General features: G+C 29.6%; 2 protein-coding genes across 2 annotated transcripts; both read right to left on the bottom strand.

Moving 5' to 3' along the window:
• Positions 1–398: 398 nt before the first annotated feature.
• LOC118053799 (putative UPF0481 protein At3g02645) lies at positions 399–2,051 on the bottom strand. The gene has a single exon (XM_035065173.1). It carries the CDS (start codon positions 2,049–2,051, stop codon positions 399–401), a length of 1,653 nt encoding a protein of 550 aa, XP_034921064.1.
• Positions 2,052–16,540: 14,489 nt separating this feature from the next.
• LOC118053744 (dynamin-related protein 4C) lies at positions 16,541–18,190 on the bottom strand. The gene has a single exon (XM_035065089.2). The coding sequence runs from the start codon at positions 17,939–17,941 to the stop codon at positions 16,700–16,702; it is 1,242 nt and encodes a 413-aa protein (XP_034920980.1). The 5' UTR covers positions 17,942–18,190; the 3' UTR covers positions 16,541–16,699.
• Positions 18,191–19,415: the final 1,225 nt, after the last annotated feature.

The raw sequence follows: 19,415 nt of genomic DNA on the forward strand, positions 1-19,415 counted from the left end.
GGATATATAGTAAAACATTCTTAAATAATACTTTTGAGTAATAGCTCTATAACTTTTTAAGCCTCTGATAAATTGTCGAAATGTCCCTGTGAAAAATTTATTCACTAGAAAGAGAGAGCGCATCGGATTCAACAGCAGAGATCAAGAAAGGGGGCTCATAAATTTGAAATAAGCTTTAGCAATAATTAATATTTAAATTATGAATAATGGTAAAAAAAAAAAAAAACACCTAAAAGAGGGAAGAGTTCAAATAATTACAATTATCAACATTAAATTGATTTGACGTTACAATAATACAAATAAATAAATAAATATACAAATGAAACAATTAGTTAACATCATGGAAACAAAAATAATGTACATAAGATATGCAGAAAGGGAGATCTAGAGCACCATCATCATGACGAGGTAGTGTTAAAAATATCAACGTGAAAGATCCGAGAGCATTGATAAAATGAGCAGAACACTTCCATGGCCATTAAGAGAAAGAGCAAAATGGCGGCCAACATGGTGAGATATTGCCATGAACAGAACACAGACCGCTTCATGAATCTTTTCATCCTCACCATCCATAGGCCATCATAATACTTGTTCACGTCTTCAATCACCTTATCTAAGAATGGAGCTTTCGTCAACCTAATGCACTTGCAGTTGCTCATCCCATTGAGCATGTTGGCCACTTCTTCATCGCTCTTCAAACGGTTCAAAATAATGCCGCTTTCTCTAAGCAATCTTGCATCCTCCTCCGTGTCGACGATCCCGTTCATCAGCTCTATGTATCGAGTAAAAAGCAAGGGCCCTGATGCACTTGATATTTCATATGCTACCAAGTTTCTGAACATCACCTCACTGTTTGAATCTAAACTAATTGTGGGCAGGTGAAATGCAGCCTTCTCTTTGTCGAAAGCAATGGTTGAGATGTTACCCTTTGTAGGGATGAAGGAAACGCCATATTTTGAGAGCTGGGTGACTGAAGGAATTGTGATCTCTTCTACCAGTGGTGGCTTGCTCTTGCCTGTACTGGAGTCCTCATTTTCACGGTCATCAGGATTTTTGAGTTTAGATAGGATTGTCCAAGACAATTTCAACTTGATCGTCATAGATGATGAGATGTTCTTGAGCAAACGTACTGGCGTTATCTTTAGCTGTGAAACCGTATTCCAAGTCACGGTGAGGAGTTGTTTCACGTAACTTGAATCTACCTCAGATCGTTCTTCTTCTTGCTGACTATCGCTTTCGATCTGGTCTGCAACTTCTTCAAGTACTATCTCGAACGGTCCTTCCACTTTGGGCACGATAATGGCATACAAGAAGTCTAGCAAGTGGGAATGCTCCAAGACTTCCGTAGTCTTTGGCAACTCGATCATCTTGAAAGGGGAGAGCTCTTTAGCTAATCCTATAACCATGGACAGCAGCATTTCATCAGCTAATTCAGCTGACATGTATTGAAACTCGAGCACCTTTCTCAATATAAACTGTGGAACTTGATTCTCGAGCATCACCATATCTCTGAGAATAACATGGTGAGCTGATTTCCTCTTCGAATAATCAAGCAAATGAGACATTCGTGACGGGGCCCTCGATAACATCTTAGTTTCTCTGACAGAATAAATTTGAAGAAACTCAAGCAAGAACGAAACATCCAAAGCCATCATCCACGCTAGCGTTTCAGCGTTGAAATCCAAGTACTTGTGGTAGCATGCCCTAATCTGTGGTTCGAGCTTTATCAACTGCTCGACAAGATTTTCAAATCTGTGGCTTTGAAGTTGGTTCTGCAGTTTCTTGGCTGCTGACAGCTTATACCTCTCCATCTCATGAAGACCAGCACGCCGGTAATGGTACGGGCCTAGTGAAAGTTGTTGTGGAGTATAAGATTCGGGATCGGAAGACATCAAGGTCCTGGGGACAGTAAAAATGCACACCGGGCTTTCATCATCATCCTCTTCAAGCTCTTTCTCGAGTGCTCGTCCGATGTTAATGACCCACTGATACTCGTCGAAATCCGAATTCGAACGAGTACTGCATGGCATGGTGGGCTGGTGAGAAGACATGTCTGTTGATGTTGTGATAAACAGGGAACGACCGCCTTGGTTTTTATACGGTTCATGAGCACCACCGCCACTGATTTTGTGCTTATCACGATGCCCATGCAAGTTTCTTCGAATTTTCATACAAGATGAGTGTCAAAAGGAAATTCCCACATTGGCTTTGAAAGTCAAGATTGTCTCAATTTCTATTGGCAATCAACCACGACCGCAGCACGCAATGGGTTTATCTGTGGTACACAGGTATATTCCATTCCTCTTCTCTTAATGATTTTATATTAATTAAAATTATACCCCTTTTGCATGATAAGGCAGGTGCCGTGGCAGGAGAAACCCTAAATGAAAATACACGGAAAATAATATAATCTTAGCGATGCAGGGACTTCATTGCTAAGAAAACAAGAGTAAAGGGGTGAACTTAACATCAAGGAAATATCAAGAGTGAAGGACGGGTCACACGTACGAATTTTTTTTATTTTTATATATATTCTGGCCACAGTCAAAATACACGATTTGAATAATCAAGGGAAAATAATATAATCTTAGCGATGCAGGGACTTCATTGCTAAAAAAACAAGAGTAAAGGGATGAGCATAACATCAATAAAATATCAAGAGTGAAGGACAGGTCACACGTACGATTTTCTTTTTTATTCTGGCCACAGTCAAAATACACGATTTGAATAATCAAGGGAGAATAATATAATCTTAGCGATGCAGGGACTTCATTGCTAAGAAAACAAGAGTAAAGGGATGAACTTAACATCAAGAAAAAATCAAGAGTAAAGGACGGGGCACACGTACGATTTTCATTTTTATTCTGGCCACAGTCAAAATACACGATTTGAATAATCAAGGGAGAATAGTATAATCTTAGCGATGCAGGGACTTCATTGCTAAGAAAACAAGAGTAAAGGGATGAACTTAACATCAAGGAAAATCAAGAGTGAAGGACGGGTCACACGTACGATTTTTATTTTTATTTTTTATTCTGGTCACAGTCAACGCAAGCATGATCAAGCCCACATGGTGTATTTCTCTCCACAAGCTCAATCTTCATGAAAGTTCCTTGTAACGCAGGGAAAGGGCTTAACTATTTATATTTTTCACTCTTCTAGGGTCAGAATTAATTACTTGACTGCTTCTTCTTCCTCCTCCTCCTTTTCTAGGATAAGGTTTCTTTTACTTTTAACAACACATGCTAATTATTCGAATGACTCTTCTTTATTTATTTTTATTCCAGGATAAGATTTCCTTGACTTTCCACAGCACAATAGGATTATTTAGAATGAAGATTCTAATTTACTTCCTTTTTTTTATTGTTCATAATTCCTTGCACACTTTATTTGTCTCATCTGTATCTTGCAAATTAACTCGTTTTAATACCATCAAACTTTAAAATTAATAAACTAAAAACTAGAACAAGGCTGATGTAAGTGATCCAGAGAGTTCATATAAAATTATTTTTTAAAATTCCATATAAAATTATTTTTAAAAATTCTCAAATTATAATAATTTTTTTTAATATAATATCAGAATTTTAATCATCTTGGACCTACCTTTGCACACCTCTGCTAATCTTTAGGAGGCATCCGCCCCAAATAAACTACCCACCTCAAAGTGTCCCCCCTCCCCCCAGAAAATTTTCGATACGGCGGTTAGGCATCCTTAGATGAAAGAATGGTCTTTTAGGATTGGTCGTTGTGTGTCACCACCTCCCGCCTATCCTACACATTCGATCAATGTTGTCATTGCGAAGCTATAGCAAAGGTGCATGGGGTCTTACCGTCTAGCCGTTGGTACTCCGTATCTTCACGGAGAATTCAATTTCACCAAGTCCATGCCGGAGATAATAGGGCAGTCGTTGCACCATTCGTGCCGGTCGCTATTTATTCCAAATAAATTCGAGATACAGAATTAATATAAAACAATTGTGTCAAGACTTTACCTAGCCACTTAAATAATGATCGTTAAAAACTTGACAATGGTCGATTTAACAGAAATATTTAATTTAATGGTTGTATATCCAATAATTCTTTTAATAGAATAAAATTAGAGTCTCTTTGAATTTTATTTTTCTTAAAGTTAAAATTATGTATTGAGAGAAAATTTCTATTGCATAGCTCAAGACTTGATGACCTAGAAAAAAGATTGTTGAATGTATATAGATAAACTAGCAGGTCATAGCACTTATTCTCTTCATCTCCTATTCATGAATTTGTAAATTCGTGTCGTTTCAACAATCACCAAGTAGTTTCCTGTTTATAGATTCAAAGTAAGTTCCTGGTATCCAAACACTTCTATAATTGAGACAGATTAACTGGATGACTGCACACGCATGCAAAAATTTGTGTTTTAACACTCAAACGAGGAAAACCACAAATCATTATTTATTGAATTAATTTGTGCTCTACATTATTGTTTCAGCTCATTTTTTATACTTGATTTTTCAATACTTTACCTGGCAACTTAAATAATAATCATTAAAAACTTGACAAGGGTATACTTAATAGAATTATTTAATTTAATGGTAATTCAATATTTCTTTTAATAGAATACAATTCGAGTCTCATTAAATGTTATTTCTTTTTAATTCTTTGAGACAAATTAATAAATATGATGTATTATTGATTCTATAATTATACTTACATAGATGTTTTTTATGCAATATTTTTAACAAAGACATTTTTAATTGCAAGTAATTGATGGAATTACCAATAAAGTTGGCTTTACAATTTCTTTGCAAAAGAAGGCATAAAATATATAGGAGATGTAGTATCTTGTATAATCTTTTTATTAATTTCTTCATTCATTTTTTCTTCTTTGTGATTCTTTTCTATTATTATTGGAAAGAGTCTCTTTAAATTGAAACTTGTTTTTGTAACAAATTCATTAATTAAGTTCAAGAAAAAACCCATTTTAGTTCAAATGATTTTTTTTATTGTCTTCATTTAAATGTATCTATTTTTTGTTCAAATTCTTGATAATTAGAAATAAAAAGGATAAGATAAATTTTATTTACCCGTAGCCTCTATGTAATTTTTTATGGAAATTTCATTTATAATTGAGGGTGAAAAAATAACTTTTCCATGATAGAGCCCACTCAAAAAAGGATCATATATTTTAAGTGTGTATTTTTTTTAGTTTCATCATTACACAATCTAGTTTTTTTTTTTTTCAAGTATATTTAGAATATGAAACTCCTTATCTAGAACTTGTACTCTATTTATAAACTCGTAATTTATGTTTTTTTTTTTTTGTTCATTGTTATAATTCCAATAATTATAAAAGGAGAGTTTTTCTATTGTGAACAAAAACATCTTTCTTTGTATCATTTCCAAAACAATTAATAATTGGGTGGATATGTGAAGGATATTTTTTTTTTCTATCACTTTGACATGTAGAAAAAAAAAATTATAACATTTTTTTCTTACAGCATTCTTAAATTAATTGTTTTTTATAAATTTTTTTTTTATTATTTCGGCTTTATACTCTTTCCTGAATGATTGCTGTGAGCGAGCTATGAAAATGCTGTTTTTTGTTTTTCTTTTTGATAAACCAAGCAAGTACAAGCGGCTAGTTACAAACAACACAATATAATAAAGAAGAAATAAGAACTAAACAATTTTTGTTTTTGTATTTGAATTTTATTTCATTTTTTTATGACTCCGCAGACTAAGTTATAATTATGTACTGAGAGAACCTTTCTATTGCATAGCTCAAGACTTGATGACCTAGAAAAAAGATTGTTGAATATATATAGATAAACTAGCAGCTGGTCATATATAGCACTTATTCTCTTCATCTCCTATTCATGATTTTGTAAATTCGTGTCGTTTCAACAATCACCAAGTAGTTTCCTGTTTATAGATTCAAAGTAAGTTCCTGGTATCCAAACACTTCTATAATTGAGACAAGATTAATTGGATGACTGCACACGTACGCATGCAAAAATTTGTGTTTTAACACTCAAACGAGGAAAACCATAAAGCATTATTTATTGACTTAATTTGTGCTCTACGTTATTGTTTCAGCTCATTTTTCATCCTCGATCTTTCAAATATTTCTAAAACAAATACATAATTTTTTTTTAAAATGTAATTTTTTTTGAGAAATTTCTCTAATTCTTCAAAACCTAACGGCCATTTTCTATACTGTTTATATTCTTAGTCTTTTTGTATATTTTATTTTTATTTTGGGACTTTATATTTATGCATTGTCTGTGGTTGTGCTAGGTCTCTCTCTCTCTCTTTCCTCGTGAAAATCAATTTTTGTAGCTGAAGATTTCAAATTCAAAATTGCTCAATTTATTGTAATTTTATTTCCAAAATTCATGAAAATTAACTTTTATGCGTGAGTTCTAAATTTGAAATCACTTTTTTAAATTGCCACTAAATTTGGTTTTATGAGTAAAGTTAGGGGGTACTTGAAAATGTGGTAGCGATTATTTTTTAAAGTGTTTTTTGCTCAAAAATACATTAAAATAATATATTTTTTAAAATTTATTTTTGACATCAACATATTAAAATAATCTGAAAACACAAAAAATATTAATTTAAAACAAAGAAAAAAAAAATTTAATTTTTTTTCAAAATACTTTTAAAATATAAAACAAATAAAGATAAATTTCTCATTACACAACTTTGGCTCCAAAAGCAAAAACTTGTTTCTCGTACGATTTTGATTTTGATTTTCATATTTGGAGCAATTTAATTCTCTTCAATGTGAAAATTCCTCTTCGAATCTTTTATCTTATTTGTTTTGTTTGACAAATATACATGATTTGTGTGCTTGTATTTACTCATCAATGTTTTGCCTGCAATTATTTTCTTTAGATCTTATTGTTTGTCATATCTGTGTGTTCTGTTGTTTTTGTTTCTTTGCGTTAATATTTTCAATTTACAAACATCCATGATTTGTGTGTGCAACATTACTTGTATTCCATGCACGCACGCGTGTGTAATCAAATAAAAACTAAAAGAGATGGTGAAGACAGATGATGGTGGTTTGAATGTGTGTTCAAATGATTCAGTCAAGACGTGAAACTGACTCTGTTTTGATAATTTAAAGCTTTGTACGTATATGTTTAGTATTATATTGTGTGTGTCATAACTCCAGAGTTTTCTTCAAAATTATTATTATTTTTTTTAATAAAAACCATCAACATCAAAGATTTCAAATGCAAGAAGAAACCAAACTAAATTTTTAAACAAAATTAAAAGTCCAATTGTACCCCATTGTATCCAAAATTAAAAAACAATGCAAATTCAAGATTAAATCAAATGATTATCGGATGAATATATACAAAAATTAAGTCTGAAGACATAATTAGATTTTTAATTGATCAATTTGATTAAATCATGAGTCTAATTAAATTTTAGAATTAATTTGGATAAAATTAAAAGAACTTAATTAGGTTTTTAATGAGTGAAATTAATTTTATTATGAACTTAATTGGTGAAAATTTAAGTTTGAAAGCTTAATTGAGAAAATTAAAATTAAACTTAAGAACGTGTTTGTCAAACATACCCTTAAGGTACTTTTAATGCCTTTGAAATTAGGCTAAAGCCATGTCTGACAAACACGTCTTAAGCCATTTTTCTTTGGTTTTATTTTATCTTTATTTGTGTATCTAGCCAAACAAACCTTTAAAAATTAAAAAAAAAAAAAAAACCTGAAATAATTCAGGGACTATTCTAAAAATATTTGTGGGTCTCTCGCATATTTTTCTAACAATTTTGTTTAATATTGGGCCGCAAACTTACACTATAAGATGTTAATTCAATATTAAAAATACCTGATTTTTCTCATTTTTTTTTTTCAATATCCTAAAAACTACAAAAAAAGTTTCTTATTCTAGAAAACACAAAAATAGGTTTTTTCTCTATAAGTTCAATTAATATTGGCTATAAATTTACACTATATGATACAAACCTGATATTAAAATACCTGATTTTTCTATGAAATTTTAGAAAATCTAAAAAATTCAATAATATTCCCTCATTTTAAAAACACAAAAAATATGTTTTCTTCTCACGCATATGACCAAATCATAAATATTTTTCATGCATATTTTCTACAAAAGATAAAATTGTATTTTAATCATGTTTTATAAATGCAAAATTAATATCATAACCAGTTTATAACTATACGTTAGGGTTTGATCAAAATACCAAAAATCTCTCAACAATATTTTGTTTAATTAATATACAATGTTAGGAAGTAGCTGTGGACTTTTATTATCTAGTGGTATAAAATCACACTATAAAATATACCCTCAAGTTTTAAAGATACAAAATAGAAAATAAATGCTATGGTAAAATTTGAGCCTTATAACAGTTATGATTTAACTTGATAAAGTAAAAACTTCCTCATGAAGGGAGATTTGCCTCAAACCGTACATGGGAATGAGACTTAATCTTGTATTATCTATTTATTTATAGAATGCCTCTATGTTGTCACGACCCTGTTTTAGGTTTCAGTAAAATTATTATTTTTTCTTTTATGCAAAAATAAAAAAGGGAAAAGGGTTGAAAAATAAAAATAAAAATACAGGAAGACAAGCGACTTGGTTGGCAAGAACAGGTTGAAGAAGGATCTAGATTTACAAAATGAGGGATGTTGAGACCAAATTGGGTCTTTGACAATTATAAAAACTCAATTGCACCCTTGAATGACCTAAATGTGAAAGACAATGCAAATTTAGGGTTAACTTTAGTGGATATTGGATGAATTTGCATAAAAATTAAGTTTGAGGACTTAATTAGATTTTTAATAGGTTAATTTGATTTAATCATTGTTTAAATTAAGTTTATAAATTAATTTAGGCCAAAATTAAAAGAATTAATTAATTGCTAGTACTTAATTAGACTTTTCATATGTCAAATTAATTTTATCAAGGACTTAATTGGTGAGAATTTAAGTTGGGAAACATAATATGAGCTTAATTGAGAAGATTAGAATTTTATAGGACCAGACTTAATTTTTACAAGCTTAATTGGATGAAATCAATGGTGAAATCGCATGAAAATCAAAGTTTAGGTGGTTAATTAAAGGCAAAATTGAATAAATTTAAGATCACAAACCTGTCTCCAAAAGGTGCGCAACATTGGGGTTGTAATGAATTTTTACAAGGACTAAATTGAAGAAAATTAAAGTTTAAGGCTTAATTAGGGACCAAATTGAATAAATTAAAAAATAAGAACTGCTTTGAAAAAGACATTAGCTTTGAGGGATCTCAATTGATGTTGGACAGGGGCCTAATTGCATAAAATTAATTAGTTTTGTCTCAATTAAGGACATCTAAGCTTAATTTAAACAATAAGGATCAAATTAAATTTGATTAAAACCCTAATTAGAAAACCTTAATTTTTAGGGTTTAAATAGATGACATGTCACTTGTTTTTAATGAAGGAGCATGGTAACACATTGTATATCTTTGTTTTATTGTCTTCTTTAGCCGAGAAGGTTGATCGAGATACCACCTTCAGGCGAATGAATATGGCATCTCCGATCACCTTAGAGACTCCAACCACAACCACTCGACTAATAAACATCTTCTCTATAAGAATAAGCTATCCTTATCACACATTTATACCTCTTTTTTCTTAATAAACTCAATAACATCTTGTCTCTGATCAACCTCCCCAATATTTGATAGATTCAAGCTAATCGATGAATCACCTTCCAATCAAGAAATATGGAGTTTTAAACCTCTAAATCATATGAGATTTGATGTCTGTGTTAGATATGCATCCCCTCTACATGATCTGTATCTTGGTTGGCTTTAATGATCTCCTATTTTCTATAATTAATCCATGGAAGGTGCACCTCTGGTCTATCATTTTTGGCAAGGTTTTAGTTATAAGGATCCCAATATTTTTTAGAAGTTCTAAGAGTTTGTTAGAGATCCAGTGAGAAAGAATTTCCTATGATCTAGTTTTGAAAAACCACTTTCAAACCCATAAATTGTTTCATAATCACCTGCCATTTTAAGACTATAAAAGGAAAATAAAACACAATGTTATAAGAGTAAAGAGGAGGATAGAAAAAAAAAGAAAGCATATATAAGATTAAACCACTAAAGCTTTTTGATAGAAAGTCTAGGAAATATTTATAAGAAGTGGAAGGAAAGATGTAAAAGGCAAAGCTATTGGATCCAAGATTGAACACAAATATACCAAAAGATTTGAAGCTTAAGGAATGAGCAAAAGATTCTAAACAAAGGAAGCAACATTGTTAGCCAAGTTATTCTTCAAACTTTGATGAGGAGGTGGAGCTTAATGAGCACACCTCCTCCCCTTTTGTTTTGTCTTTTAAATTGCTGCTCATAATATTGTTAAGCCATGATTCTTGTTTTGAGATGTTTAAGCATGCATTGAATATAACTTGTATATGTTTAAGTTTTGCTTAATTGCCTTGTTTTAATATGTTAGAATGTGATCATGGTATAATATATGATAATCTACCATATTGTTTTGTATGCTTTAATGTTTGGTTAATCATTTGTGATGCCATGACAAGTTATGTTAAGTTTTGATGTTGTTGTGGATTAGGTTGTTTTAGGATAGCTTACTGAGTTTGTTGAAGTTGTAGGTATGTTGTTTAAGTTTCAAGACAATAAATTTAATCAATAAAACATTGTTTATGTATATATAATTCTACTTTGCTTGCTGTCATTGTCACACCCGGACATCGCAGCGACTAATTAAAAAAAAATCTTGATTGGAAAATAATAGACATCTGACATCTTGTTTTTTTAGGAGAAAATGTCTTGCTTAAAGAGTCGCCACCTAGTATTATGGTTACTATGACTAGGGAAGGTATTAGCACCCCTAGCGCACCCTACCTGAGGTAAGCTACATTGCTACTCTTGTCTTAAATTGCTAAAATTTTGTTGGTTTATGTTATGACGGTTCATCGGTAATATTCCTGACTCTAGCGTTAGTGAATATTTAATTACGGATATTTTCAACTCTAGCGTTGGTAAATATTCCTCTACGAAATAATTCAAAGTTTGGTGTTGGTAAAAATTATAATGTGAATAATTCCAACTCTGGCGTTGGTAAATATTCCACTACGAATAATCTTAATTCTGGCGTTGGTAAATATTCCACTACGAATAATCTCAACTCTGGCGTTGTTCGTAGCTAAAATAAAAAAAAAATTAAAATCATTTTTTTTTTCATTTTGACATCATTAAATAAAATCAATAAAAACATATTTATTTTCTTATTTCTAATGCAAGCTCAATTTCTATTTCTATTTTTTATTTATCTTTATTTATTTTTATTTTTTTTAGGCTGGGTCCAATTCAACCCATGTTGGTTAGGCTTGACCTAGTTGACTTGGCCAAGTCACTAGTCTAGACCAGTGACCCAGACCCGGCTGGATGGCAAACGTGTGCAACATGTTGCCCAATGAATTTATAATTCACTTCCTACAGTAGCAAGTGAATTATAATTCGTTGTTATTGTAGCAGTGAATTAAAATGCAAAGGAAGCGGGTTGTACTTCAATGCAGGAACATAGATGATAACTGAAGCATGGTGGCCCATTATTCTTCTCTCCTCTACTTTACTATGCCTCTGATTCTTGTTTTCCTTTACTTTATGCTGTTTTTTTTTTGCCCACTCCAGGGTTTTTCTCTTGTTTTTTTTTTGTATACACTGAGATCTATATTTATAGTGCAAGAATCCATTTGCGTGTGAGAAACCAAGTTTCAATCAAACTCATTCTCTTCTTTGAAGTTTGATGTTGATTAAGAATCAAATTTGAAAGTTGATAACTATCATTATTTTGAAGACATGAATTATCTTGAAAATAAAGATTATCTTGAAGATAAAGATAGAATGACAAAAGCAAATTGTACTTCTTAGTTTTCACGCAAGTTGACAAATCACACTTTTCATTAAAATAATCTCTAATCTTTTAATTTTACATTTTAAACCGTGTAAAATTAAATTAAAAGTCAATGAGTCAAAATTGGGTTACATCAGTCATCATGGACTTTGCTCATTGTTTTTTCTATCGATTTTTGTTTTTTTGTTGTTGTTTCGATGATTCAAACAATTTGATTTCAGCATGCTTTAAATCTGTTTGCTAGGTTTAACTTGCTTTTTTGGGTTAAATTTCATTTTTTTAGAGGCTTTGTTGCTACATTTCTGGGTTTCTGGGTTGGTATTCTTCAATTGAACATTGCTTTAGATTTTTTATTTCCACATCTTGTTGTTCGATTGTTAGTTCTTATGCATGCACACATGACTTTTTTACCACTAATCTTGAGTCTTAATGATTTAAAAACATTTAAATCCTATCATTTAACTTTTGGTTCTTCTTTCATGTTCTTCCCAAAAATTGAATAATCATTACAATTGTTGGATTGTTGTCCTAATCCAGCGTCAAAATCTTGCTTGAATGTTAGTTTCTTATACATCTGTGCTTTAAATTTGATGTAATCTAGTCTGCATTTGGAATCATGTTTCCGGGTTCATCCTTCTTGTTCATCATGTTCTCAGCAGAGTTTAGGTGCTTTTTCATGTTTATATGCTTGGTCCTTTAGGTCAGTAAGCCCAACACAAGTGGTCGGGCTAAGTCCATTTTCAATAAGGTAGTGTTTGGCATTATCAATTTTTATCAAAGAAAAAAAAAATGCAATATTTTGTCTTTAAAGCATGTTTGCCATATTTTTTAAGCTTCTGATTCCACGGGCCCTGAAGTTAACGATCATGTAAGCCTCTAGTGGCCATCACATGAGCAACTTAGAGTTTGAACTTAGGCCACCACCTAGATGGTTAAGCTTCTGATTCTTAGTTAAGGGCGTGTTTGATAAACACGCCCTACTGACTTTCCAACAATGTTTCTTTTCTTATTTTTTGTGCTTTTGCTAAACATACCTCAAATATTTTCCAAAAGGTTCTAAAAAAATTAAGGGACCATTTTAAAATTATTTGTAGGTCACTCGAGTATTTTTAAACTTTTCACTTAATAACAAAACTGTAGATTTATACTGTAAGATACTAACCTGATATTAAAAATGCATGCTTTTCTTTAAAATCTCAAGAAAAAAATACAAAAAAAAAAAATGAAAAACTCCCAAGTTTGAAAAAAAAATATAAAAAACAAAACATTTTTATTTATATTCTAAAAAATAAATCATTTTTGCATAATTTAGCAGACTAAAAATTACAAAAGAAAGTCTTTTTATTTTACATGCATTTTAGATTTAATAATTAGCTTATTAAAACCATGAGAACTTGACCTACATTTCAAAAAAACTAAAAATATATATATATATATATTTTAATATACGAGATTATGAACTTATACATAAATATATTCTTAATATTAAATAAAAAGACATTTGTTTTCTCTTTTTTATGTTTTTATTTTAGAACAACTAGTATTTTAACCTAATAAGATAAATACTTCTTTACAAAGAATAACTTTTCTTAAATCTTAGCTAAACTAATAAGTTAAAAAATATAACAATATTTTAATTTATATTAGACAAATAAATAATACAATTATCATAATTCTCTTATTCAAACTTTTGCAGATTATTAATTTTTTTAATCATCATAATACATAATACTAGGATATGAATCTTAAACTTTTCAGATCATATATTTTATAATTTTTCAAACTTATCCATAACAACTATACTTGCCATTCGGCGCCAATCACGTCACGACATAACACTATGACCCTTGATTACCGTGTCCCTCGATGCTACGACCCTCAATCATCATGTCTCTTAGTTATTTGGTCTCTCGTTAATTATGTTCCTTAATAATTATCTCATGGATTTATAAATAAATAAAGCATTGTTTTATTTTGATTAATGTTTTTATTAACTCTATACTATGATCAATATATCTAGATATGTGTGTTCTACGATGCCTCTAGTAATACCTTTTTAAGCTGCTCATTCAGTCTTTTAGTTAGCTAGGTCACTTATATGGTGACTTTATTTATTTTTATCAATAATTAATACTTTGATATTTGATTTGATTTTTTTTTTATTTTTATTTCTAATTATTATTTATAATTTTTATATTTAATTTATTAATGCATATAATTTTTAATTTATTTAATTACATATATGGATAGATTTTTTAATTTTGATTTAAATTTTTTTACAACAAAAACGTGTTAAAAACACTTGTATATATCTTTTTTATTTGAAAAAATATATCTGACTTGCAATAAAATACAAATCAAGTATCTAGTGTAAATAAAGATCTCATTTGTTTTTGTATTTTAAAAATATTTTTGAAAAAATTTAATTTTTTTTATTTTTTATTTACTTTAAATTATTTTTTTGAATGTTTTCATATTATTTTAATGTATTTATATTAAAAATATATTTTTTTTAAAAAAAATTATTTTAAAATATTTTTAAATTAAAAATATTTTTAAAAATAATCATTCCTCCTGTATTCCGGAGCACCCACAGAAATGAAAGTTAAGAAGTCTTAATGGGTCCTCCACATTTATTAGCATATATCCCTATACCCATCTTGTTTGGAGAAGGGACAGAGAAGGAATTCTGAAGTTGTACATATAGGATTTGTTAATATAAGAATATTGTAAAGAAAGCAGTAAATAATACAATAAATCAAAAAAGCATAATTGAAAGTCATAAAGGTAAAAAGAAGGGTAGAGCATAATTGAAAGTAAAGTCATAAAGGTTAAAAAGAAGGGTAGAGCATAATTGAAAGTCATAAAGGTAAATTTGAAGAAAAAGTTGAACCATAGTGGAAAAAAATTTAAATAGAAATATGAATAATTCTAGATTTTTTTTTCTCTTGTAAACATTAGTTATTCTGGAAAAATCTCACTGGTGCCGTAAACATTTAATTATTGCCTTACTATTGTGAATTAATCGTTATCCAATTGTAAAGAATGATGTGTTTGTTTTCTAAAAAATAATTTTTTAAAAATTAATTTTTAAATTTTTTTGTATTTGTTTGTTATTAGAAAAGTTGTTAAATCAACGGAAAACACTTTTCAGTTCAATGAAAAATACTTTTCCAGTAAAAAATAATTTGGCTTGGTTTACAGGAAAGTGTTTTCTTTTTATTTTGATCGGAAAACACTTTCCGGAAGTTGTGAAAAATTTATAAATATCATATTATTTGCTAATTATATCAAATTTGGTCCTCGAATTTTTGATTGCTATATATATATATATATATATATATATATATATATATTTTGTTCTGAATATTTGTTTTTCAATTTCATCCTTTAGAATTTAATTTTTATATTAACTTTGGTCTTTATTTTTATAATTGCTATTTGATTTTCCCTTATTATTTTTTAATTAAAGTTTTTTATCTATCAAATTTGGTTCTCATTCTTTGGATTGTTACTTATTTTATTTGAAATAATTTATGAAATGTTAATTATTATTATTTTAATTTCTTTATCTTCCAATTTTTTTATTTTTTAAATTTGATCTCTATTATTTTGATTATTATTTATTTTATTTGAGATAATTTATGAAATTATATTTTTTTCAATTTTATTCTCATTCAACTTTTTTAATTTGTAAGATTTGTTCCTTGTTATTTTAATAAATTTAAGAAAAATAAAATATTAATAAGTTATTTTCCAGGTCATTTTTCATGACATAACCAAACACTGGAAAGTGTTTTCCAAACATATTTTTCATTACACTACCAAACATTGAAAAAATACTTTCTCGGAATTCACTTTTTTAAAAAATAACTACTTTTCAGCAAACAAACGGGGCCGAAAATTGAGGTTTTCCCCTCTTTAGTATTGTTTGTTAAAGTTTTGAATTTGATCTCTAATAAATAAATCATTTTCCAATTTAGCCCAATTGCTCGTAATTAATTGGAAAATATTTATTTTAAATTTATTGGGTTTAGTACTAAACTATCGTGTCCTTTAAATTTATTTATCATCTTAAATTTCCCATGTTTCTTATATTAACTAAACTTGTACTTCATATGTGATAAGCCATATAATATATATAAGAGGAGAATATTTATTGTATATGAGATTTTTGGGTTAGAATATAAATAAAAAAAATCCCAGACAAAGTTCTAATAATAATTAAAATAGTTATGTCGTTATTATTGCTACTATTATCTAATAACACTTGTAATCAAAATAAATATAATTATTATCACATTATTCATCTTTAATGACACTGTCATTACTTTTATGTTAACTTTAACTGCTATGTAATATTATTAAAGTTTATTTTGAAATATAAATACAATTATTTTTTACTTAAAAATATATTATTTATAATTTACTTTTATTTTTGTTTTACTTATTAAAAATAGAATAATATTTTCAATTTAACTTATATATAATTTCTTTATTTAAGTGATCTAAAAAATTTTTTAGTATAAATAAGAATTTTTTTTTTGTTCGTTTATGTTAATCTAAATTAATTTAACAGCACCGGACACCGGAACTAGTGAGAGAAAGCTTCTGGGAATTCAGCAAACCAGAATCATAAATAGAAAACATCTTCACACTACTATTAGAACAAACACAAGTAAAACAAGATAGATTGACACAAACTCCTTCGTGCCATCAATCTTAGAAACAAGAAAAGAAAAGCCAAACGAGCATAGATATGTACAGATAAATAGATAGATAGACAACACTCAAACTAGACATTTGAAGCAATTTTGTCCATGATGTTTCCCAGAACATTGCTGGACTCCCTCAACAACTTGATGCTCACATTCAGCTTCTCACGCTTTGCAGCTACAGCTGGAGATTCCTCTAACATTCTTTCTATCGCACCATCATGTCTACCGACAAGCTCCTGGACGATCTCCTCTTGCAATTCCTTGTTCACAAGATTTCGAACACAAAACTGCAAATGCAGAGCCATAAAATCAACCAACCTCCTCAAAACAATTTTCCAGTAAGCAGTCATTCTCATTTTCAAGTCGAAAGCTTGAAGCAAAACATGCTCCTCATACCCCCTGAGACCTGCAATTGGAACCACTCCCAAACCTTCAATCTTGAATGTAGAAACGTACCCATTTTCCAGGACATCACGCGTGAAATCATGCTGTTGAGCCATGAGCTTGTTCCAGTCATTCATGTATTCAGGATTGCTTGTATAATCTGTCAGTTTCTCCATTTGAACAATCTCTGTGACCCAATTTCTAGAATGCTCTTTCATTCTTGCTATGAGATTATGGCTTGCTCGTCTAGTGGATAGCTGAAGCCGGTGGTAGTTTTCCGAGTGATGCATCAAAACAGATATGACCACACCTTCAATGTAAGTCCATACTTTGTCAACAAAGGCAACTGGTATGTGCGATATCTTTTCAACCTTTTTCTGCAGAATAGCAAGGAAGGTGGTGCGGGAAAGGAAATTTGGCAATTGAATCCCTTTGGCTTCCTCCAAAACCTGAATCTCATCCATCAAAAAGTTCCCTGTAAGGTCATTTTCAGAGCACTTATGAAGTTCATCTGAGTATTGGTCGAGCATTTCAACCAATCTGGCAGTGCAATGCATATTTTTATCTTCTAGATACTCATCATAGTCTCCTCTCACAATGATCTTGTTTAGCGACTCTTTGGCGGATCCAACAATGCCCATGAAAGTTGTCAGGGCTTCACCAACCGACGACAAAGTCTTAGGCATCCTGTTCAGTTCCGAGACACTTGCATTCAGCTTCTCATTACTCGTCCTCACTATCTCTGGCAAGCATCTTGCTATTATAGTTGCTTGAGTGTGAACCAGTTTTTGAGCCAAAACTGGGATGCCCACCATGGATTTATCAAGAGGATGATTTTCAAACGAGTCAGCTTCTTCCTTGCGTGCTTCCTTGTAAGATTTATCACCAATGATCTGTGGAAGTGATTCCACTTCGTTTTCCGAGCTATTCGACATTTCTTCACTCACTGAACCACAATGATTAAGCACTAATTTTGTTGACAGAGAGAAACTTCGAATAATTGCCTTGCTATTTTTTAATTTGTTATGCTTCAAATGAAGAGGGGAAAGTGAGCATTTAGTGAGTCAGGTGGGATGTGAAATAGTGTGGACTCGGGAATCTTTCTTTTTGCGACGACTGAAGATTAGACTTTCTTTTTCCAAAAACGAGAAAGAGATGATCCGTACTAGGGTGGTTCCTTTCAAATGAGTGGCCTTCCCATGGAATATTTAAAAGAGGTTTGTAATCTTGCGTGATGGATGGCTCTCCTTCTCTTGGAAGTTGTGACCGAAATATCTTTAGTCCAATCTTTGAAAAAGTGATTGAGAGCTCAATTTAAGCTTATCAAGTAGAAATCAAAATGATACCATGACGAGGAAACAAGAGAATAAACAAAAAATCACACATAATTTTATATTAATAGAAAGAATTAAATAACTTTTTAAATAATAAAATATCTTTTTTAAAATAATATTATATAATTGTTTTGGTATAATTTTGGAAATTTATTTAATTAAATAACTATTTGATTTTTCTAATTATATAACTATAGTATTTTATATTAATTACATTCTAGTCCTCCATTTTAAAAAATTATTTATAGTCAAGTCACACTTATTAGTTATATGAATTTAAATTTTGACAAAAAATTTTTAATATGTATAACCTATTAAGTCTTTAATAGTTGGTTTAAATATAAATTATTATTTTCATGAAAATAGAATTACTAAATAAATTAACTAATTTAATTTATTATCAATTTAATAATTAATTAAGTTATATTTGAAAATCAAGTATATTATCTAGCAACGTGTTATGATCCTCTAAATATTACAAAAGTCATATATGGTTTAATGTAACCTTTTGTTGACTAGTTTCTCAGTGTAATTATTATCCATTCATAAAAAACATTCTAATTTAGATATCACTAGTTAGGTGGCCCGCGCTACGCCATTGGCCGACATTTTATTTTCATAAAAATATATCAAAAAAATATAAGACAAAAAATGTTGGGTTTGGTTGCAATGCTGGACCCAAGAGCTTTGAGTCTATTTAACTTGTCTACTCAAATTCTTATACTTTTTAATCTTTTTTTTAAATTGATTTTTCTTCAATACTCATAATAGTATTTTTTAAAATTTTTTTATTAAAGATAATAATAATAATAATAATAATAATAATAATAATTTTTAATTTTATCCTTCAAATCAAATCTAAGGTTGTTTTTCAATATTGATAGTAATTTTTTTTCAAATTTATTAATTATTTTATAAATAATATTAATTATAATAAAAATAACAATATTTATAATACAAATAATAATAATTTTTATATTAATACTTTTAATTATATTAAAATAATAATATTTATAATATAAATAATAATATTTAGAAACCTAAGACTTAAGAGCATTAGGTCTTGAAGCAGGAC

Source organism: Populus alba, chromosome 9 (assembly GCF_005239225.2).
Source record: "Populus alba chromosome 9, ASM523922v2, whole genome shotgun sequence".
NCBI classification, from domain to species: Eukaryota; Viridiplantae; Streptophyta; class Magnoliopsida; order Malpighiales; family Salicaceae; genus Populus; species Populus alba.